This window comes from Trachemys scripta, chromosome 7, assembly GCF_013100865.1.
Source record: "Trachemys scripta elegans isolate TJP31775 chromosome 7, CAS_Tse_1.0, whole genome shotgun sequence".
In the NCBI taxonomy this organism is placed as follows: Eukaryota; Metazoa; Chordata; order Testudines; family Emydidae; genus Trachemys; species Trachemys scripta.
The window spans coordinates 101,442,969-101,450,468 of record NC_048304.1 but is presented as its reverse complement, the minus strand read 5'-3'; the positions used below and the strand labels follow the sequence as shown (position 1 = coordinate 101,450,468).

The 7,500-nt window shown below is 38.2% G+C and overlaps 1 protein-coding gene across 8 annotated transcripts in view; it reads right to left on the bottom strand.

The window, feature by feature from the left end:
* The window catches only part of EBF3 (EBF transcription factor 3), a 131,707-nt gene that overhangs the window by 41,720 nt on the left and 82,487 nt on the right, over positions 1-7,500 (bottom strand). For 4 of the 8 annotated variants that reach the window (XM_034777392.1, XM_034777388.1, XM_034777390.1 and 1 more), the window contains exons 7-8: positions 3,536-3,617; positions 377-521 (exon numbers count right to left, since the gene is read on the bottom strand). In XM_034777392.1, the coding sequence (XP_034633283.1) occupies positions 377-521; positions 3,536-3,617 (227 nt within the window). The remainder of the gene's footprint in view (positions 1-376; positions 522-3,535; positions 3,618-7,500) is intronic. The other 4 variants (XM_034777389.1, XM_034777393.1, XM_034777391.1 and 1 more) reach the window with 1 other exon arrangement.

Below are 7,500 nucleotides of genomic sequence, written 5' to 3'. Positions count from 1 at the left end.
AAACTTGCATACATAACCTGAGACTGTACCTCTGGATTGAGGATTATGACAAGCCAAAATAAAATAAAATAAAATTAAACAGCAAGAAAAAGCTGCAAGCAAAACAAAGCTTTTAAACAAACAAACAAAAAAGAATAAAAGGGGATGAAAAATTGGTTGTGACTGCAGAACTTTATGGACTAAATAAAGAAAAGAAGTCAAAAGCAAATCAGGAGGGCTGTATTTTGTTTGACATGGAGTCAGAAATACTAACGGGCTGTTTGATCAATGTGAAGAGAGAAGAAATCATGTAAAAGTAAATGTAGTAGTGTATCAACATAAAATATGGTGCAAAAAAGCATTGCAAATAAAAAAAGACATGTAAATGTGTGCCTACCATTTTCCAGATAAGAAGGGGCCGTACCTTCTGAGGGGTCAAGGCGGCGAGCCCGCCTTCCGTGTTTGGAATTGTTGTGTACAAACATGTTGTCTGAGACAGCCAGAACGTGGCCATCCACATTGACTGTTGTTGATACAACAACCTGAAAAAGAAAACAAATACATTTTAAAAAACTGCAGATTTTTAGAAATTTATATGTTGTAGACAAGTCCATTACTTTCTGCTTTAAATAGATATAATCATAGTTAACTTTTTTTCTTTTTTTGGGGGGGGGGCTAACACTGGTGAATTTTTAAATCTCAATTGTTTCTCTTCAAAACCTGCTACACTAATTAGAGTTTAATCTCCTATTATCCTAACAAATGAATTCAATTCAGGGAAATATTCTTCTAGCCATTAGTTTCAGAATCACCCCTCTAGCCACTCATTTTAAAAGCTGCTGTTTTGATTGATCTGTTGATATATTGATTAGATAGTTTATCTAATTAAAAATTGTTCACATGAGACTGTCTCCAAATGAAGGGTTCTGAGGATTCCAAATCAGGAAAAAAGAAGCTTAATAAATCAGAAACTCTTGTAACTCCCCATTTCTCTTCAGTAAATGATCTCCAGGTCAGTTTTACAATTACATTTAATGTCTGATAATGAACTTTTTTGCATCTGAAAAGACTGAGTTGAATATGAATAGTGAAAGTGTTTTCAATCCATGAAAAGTATCCCTTCTCAAGTTCATTTGGATGGTGATTGACCCTGGTATGTCAATGGAATTTCCTCCTTTATTTTTGAGTGAAAGGCTCCTATTCTTGTGTCCAGGTTCAGAGTCCGGCCATAGAAGAGATGATGGATAGGGCCTTCTTTGGCTTCCAGCTGCTTCTTAGTAGAAATTGGAAAAGGAACATAGCCAAAATGCACAACCTTGCTGACAAAAACACCTACACAATCGATTTGTGAAATTCATCCCGAAATGATACCCCATAATACACAAGTGAAAGAGGAAATAGAAGCGTTTTGTTTGAAGGTTTGTGTGTGTGTGTTTGTGGTGTGGCTCCGTAGGTTGATTTTCTTTCCAAAATACTTTGAATATCTCAGATATAAGTTCAAGTTTAATTTCAGTTCTCCACCATGGTCATTGTGGGTTGGGGTCCAGATTTTCTGACTGAAGGAATCACTGTAGTATTTTCAGTATAGTTAAGATTAGAAGAGTTTTCTGAAACAATGGCAGAGTTGGGTCAATATTAGCCATGCCTCATCCAACCATACTAGTGATGATGGTAAAAACTAGTACACAAACTTGCCAGACTTTTACTTTTTGTTTGGTTTTCTCTGGATATAAAATCTCAGTGAAAAATGACATTCAGAATACTTACAGTCCATATATACAGATATATAATGAATGAGAAATCAGGAGAGTAAGAACTACACTGTAACTCCTTCCCCTTTTGCACATAGTGGGCGCAAGGCATCTGATGTAAATTCTTTCCTATTTTTGTGTTTTGGAGGCAGCCATTTGTATCACCCATTGGACCAGCCTGAAGGTAGTTCTGTAGAAATATGCTGTGCTTCTGCATGCACTCTCCTCCACAGAGACAGACTGTATCACTACTCCTCAACATCCATTGTGGGGAGTCCTGAAGCTGCACCTTAACACAGATATCCTATGTTGCAATCCTATTGCCATGTCACTGGTCTATCTGCTTTTCAATTTTAATGAGCTAAGTGCGACTTAAAGAAATAACCTGCAGACTATGCAAAGCAGATAAAATGTGATTCTCAGCAAAGAATAATTTTTATTTATTTTTTTTAGATTCCTAGGCCATGATATATTGAAAGACAGGGGAAGGTGTATATTAAGAAAAAGACAACTATCTTTGCTCTGTCATCTATATATAGGTCAGTCACCAAGGGAAAATAGTGTAGTTCAGCAAAAGAAAGTAGACATACTATGTTGTTTTATTGGCTCATTCCTGCAGTGCACCTAAAGAAAGGTGCTGAGATAGTGAAACCAGTTGAAAATATTGTTCAAGACCTGACATTCTGTTAAGTCCAGTTAAACCTTCTGAGAGGCAGAGAGATTAACTAAAGAGACCCAGGGAAGTCTTTCTAGTGACTACTGGCTCCTTTGTCAACCACAAGATCACTCATGACTGATGCTTCATTTAGTCATCGGTGAGACAAAGAGGACATTTCCACTCATTCTGGGTTTGACCTTCTGCTCTGTTCAGATGGATCAATATCACCAATGCCCTGTGAAGCTGAGATTCATGAAAAATGGAGGTTTGGCTGGATTGTTTTGAAGAAACATTTTTTTCCAGCTACAGAGCTGTACTGTTGGCTGGCTTAAGCATTCTGGCTTCACCAGTAGGTTGGCTGTGTGTGAAAACAGATGTCACATGCCTTCCTATAAGCTTTAACCACAAGTTGTGCTTCTCAGAAAAAGTTCTGAATATCTCAATGCCTAGGTTATTAATTGCAAATATGAATCATGTTGAAAGTAATTTGAAGTAAAAATCATGTATTTCTTAATAACCATTTCCAATCAGCCAAAATTTGGGGGAAATTATTTTCAGCAACTGTCCAGTCAAATGCCCTTCTGTAGTGGTTATGATTCACCACAGGATATTTCAATAGCTGTAGGGAGAAATTCAAGTATTAAAATAATTTGATTCTAAAACAGTTGGAATAAAAATATGTGGGTTGTACCACAACTATCAGAGTTCTATTTGAATGTGAAAACTAGAACGGTGATCCAAAATTCATTGAATACCATGGCTGCTTTTCTAATATCTAATACTTAGTTGGTGCTACTCATCATACATGTGTAAAAACTTCTCTACTGATCTTAGCAACCCAATAACACAGTAAAGATTTTAATATGAGAAAAAACAACAGCAATATTTTCACTGGTGATTCCCACTGGCTTCAGAACAATCCATCATGGTCTGCTCGTGAACTTGACAACTCCTAAGAACATGCATTTAAAGTAGGCAAATATTTTTAAAAGTTTTATATATCATTTTTAAAAGGTATACAGTTCTGAAACTAACTGTATTAAATAAAAAAGACAACACTCTATCAGAAAAAAATATAATGGTAAGTTATTTGGAATTTATGAATTAATCTTGACTATATCCTTATTTCTTTTTTAAAACTCTGTACCTGGAATCTTCGCATATCTCGTGGGTTGCCTGCATTCTTCAAACAGTTCTGATTGCACTTGAGAAAAAACTTTAGAAAGAATCTAAAAATACAAAATTGAAGTTTGTTAGGGATATCAAAAGAGAAAAATGTGTAATAAATTCTTAAGTAAACCTTACAGAATATTGGGAAGGACATCTTACTTTCGTATTGGTTACTGTACTGGTCTTTAAGAACTAGAAAAGATCACTGCTGTAATCAGAACACCATATCCATGGCAACATGCGCTTCAATTTTTACATCTTCAACACTTGAAAATGTAATGACTCTGGGCCAGATCCTCAGGACCTGTAAATCAGTGTAGCACAATTGACTTCAATGATTCAATCACATCAATGATTGTGATTTATACTAGCTGAGGATCTGCCCCCCCCTTTTTTTTTTCTTAACGTGTTTTATGTTTTCACAGCTTATATTAGCACTAATGACCTCCGAGTTGGAAATTTCCTGTCAATTAATGATCAGTCTCGTTAAGGACTCTTGGCTTTGCCTCTGGTTGAAGACTCCTCTGGCTGCTCAAAAGAGGTATGATCCAGCTCCCATTGACTTCAGTGGGATTTGCATTGGGCTTAAATGTCAGGAAAAGTCATTCCCATTGGTCATTATTGTTAAAATACAATGGAATACTGAGTATTAAGTCCTGCACTCTGACTGGTCACTATAATGACCTTAAAACTGTAAAAAAAAAAAAAAAGAGTGACCATGCCCAGGGCAATATGTAGTCCAGCTTCTAAACTATTCAGCATATTAAAAGATAATTGTATAGGGTTAAACTGTGCCATTTAGTCACCTTCCTGCGCTGCGGGCTGTGTAGAGCAGGATTGCTCAGGGGGAACTCTGAGAGGTAAAATGTTTCCTAGGGCAAACAACTGTATGGAAAGGTGGGGAAAGAAACAATGTGTGACACCCTTATAATGAATCAGGTGTATACCCTCATTCCACCTCCAGGTAGTTTTTGGGGCAGCAAAGTTATGGTTCCACCTACTTCCCTTCCTTCCTTGTTTTCAGCAAGTTGCTCTGGGAAGCAGGTAGCCGCTTTGGAGCAGCTCCTGCATAGATCTCACACAGGCTGTCCAAGGTGAGGGAAAAGCCCTTCCCTAGTACAGAGGCTTAAAGGCTGATCACAACCTAGCCCTTACTATTTTCTTAACATTGTGATATTGTTATAGTTTATAACAGCAAAATATCTTCTCTGGTGGTCAAGTAAACATATTTTTAATATTGAGCTTAACAGGATCTTTAGGAATTTTATTCAGAATACAAAAAATTATTATTTATTAATGTTACTCTTAATTATAAAGTATCCGTCACCATAGTACCTGGATACTCTTTAGATAAATGTTCAAGTGCAAGTAATATCCCTGATAAGAGCTTAGCTCTCCACTCTTTCCTCCTTTAGAACTTCAAACCTGAAGGGTCAGACTCCAGTTGATAAAACGTGTTCCTGAAGCTGTACTGTTGTCATGCCATGTGTGAACCCCTGGGCTGTGGCAATAGCTGGATGGGAGAACTCTAAGGAATACTCAGGTACTGTAGAAAGGGTGTTGATAATTCAGTAGTTAGAACTCTTGCCAGTTGCCTCTGAGTTAATCCTGAACAAAAGCCCCAATATGTTATTAGTGGGCACTGTACTGCTGAAGAAGCCATCTCTCCGATGAGACATATAAATGGGATAATCTCTAGAGCTGGTTAGCAAATTTTCAACAGTAATGGGAATTTTGACATTAAATGGAAGAGAAATTTTGCTAAGTCCCCTCTCCCTCCATTTTCCAGTCTGCTCTAGCACTGATTCCTTGTACTCACTAAAGATTCTATATTACTGAAGGAGTATTAAACCTTTTTTCCCTGCCAAATTTCAGCACGTGTAATTACATTGTGCCTAAATCAATCCCTGCTGCAATTTCAATTGGATATTGTATTCTTCACTTCCTCTCCTGAATTCTTGTGTAGTGTTGTGATCAACTGCTGGCTTTCACCCCAGAGGTGGCTACATTTCAATGGTAGTTGATATGATCTCTATGGTCTAGCTTCTCAGCTGAACTAATATTTGCTGGGCATAGATGTGGTGGGGGGGAAGCTATAATGAATGGCTGCAGTTCCCTGAGCCTGAAGCTGGCTGCATGTAGGGGTGCTCTAAAGTACTCTGCCTGGCTATGGTACCCAGGGGCTAGAGAACAGTCAGAGCATAATAGTGGTCTGGTCACATCCTGTCCCCCCTTCCAAGTCCCCTACTATATGGGCAGCTGTGTGGAGTGGCATAGGATCCAGTAAAACTGGCTCCACCTCAGCTGGGCATGCCCCACATTGGGAAAATTACTGTCTAGGGCAGTAGTTTTCAATCTGTGGTCTGTGGACCCCTGGAGGTCTGTAAACCATGTCTAAGGAGTCTGCAAAAGGTGACTCTGAAAATAAAGTTTCAGATCCCAGAAAAGACATTCCGTTTTTCTGATCAATCAAAAATATGTGAATACCCCCACCTATAAGTCAAAACCCAGAAGTGTTGTCATTACCATAGAAGCCCACAGTTTAGCGCCTTTCTCACGCTGCATCAAATGCTGTGCTGAGCATGTGCAACATTTATAGTTGAATTCTGTGCAGTTAGTTTTCAGGCTAAGACTTCTATGGGAGGGTTCCACAGATTGAATTTCCAAAATGGTCTGCACCTCTATTTGAAATTTTTTAGATGTCCGCAAATGAAAAAAAGGTTGAAAACCACTGGTCTAGGGAGATGTCAGCTTCACAGCCTCTTAGTGCCACAAAGGAGTCAGACTGAAAAGGAGAATCTGATCCTGTTTTCCAATGTCAAATGGGTGTTGTGAGGCTTATTGAATTAAAGTTTGTAAATTACTTTGAAATCCTCAGTTGAAAGGTGCTCCAGAAGTGCAACGTATTATTATTTATTAATTATATGTGAATTTTTTTACACTGAAGAATTGTTTCTATGGGGAACCCATGTACATCTACAAAAGTATATTAAGCAATCTTTTACTGAACAAATGAATCGGATATTTACTCAGTGGTTTGGGTGGAAAGCGAAGCTTGTCTGAACCATAAACATTCAAGTCCACCCGAACAAACCTGAACGCTGAGCTAAATTCAGAAGAAACAGCACTGGGATGCAACATAACCAATGTTTGTATCTCAGCTTTATGGTGGGACTGCATGACTCAAATGACAGTTTGTAACTGTAGCTCAAAAGAGCCCTGGGAGCTCAGGTGGCATAAGAGAAGAACTTCAAGGGAAAGTGACACAAGGACAAGAAAAACCCTGTTCCCAGGGAGGCCATTCCCCTAGCTCAGTGCAGAGGAGAAAGCTGCCTACTTTCCCTGGACTGGCCAACAAGAATCCTGCATCCTAGCAGGCAGTCCCTAGAGCAGAGAGGATAGAGCTGGCTGCATTTCCACAGAAAAAGCTTTATACTCTTGGGAACCGAATCCTGGAGTCGGGAAAAAATAGGATACTGGCTTTGGGTTCATGTTAAGGTAGCTTTTCAAACTTTGTTGCTATCAGTAGAACGAGAACACAGACTTCTCTGGTTTTGTCTGTCCCTATGTTGTATTCTGCAATTTAGGTAATTTATGTACACACATTACACATTTGAATGCATTTAATCTTTTGGAATATCCTTCCTAAACATCCTCAGTTGGAAACTGCTCCTAAAAAAAATACTGAAGTAAGGAAAAACAGTATTTCTTGGTGATTTTCCCTTTCTTTGATTTTCTTCCTACTGCTAAAGAAAGGACTGATACCCTCTTAATTAAAATGTATTACCTACCATAAGGCTTCACTATTTTAAGATAAAATTTACATCTTTTATTAACTCACCTCACCTATACACTTAGCTCACAATGCCTCTTAACGCCCATCTGCCATCAGCATACAGTAAGTCACTTGATATTCCACCCACCAATTTTTCCTAACAACCA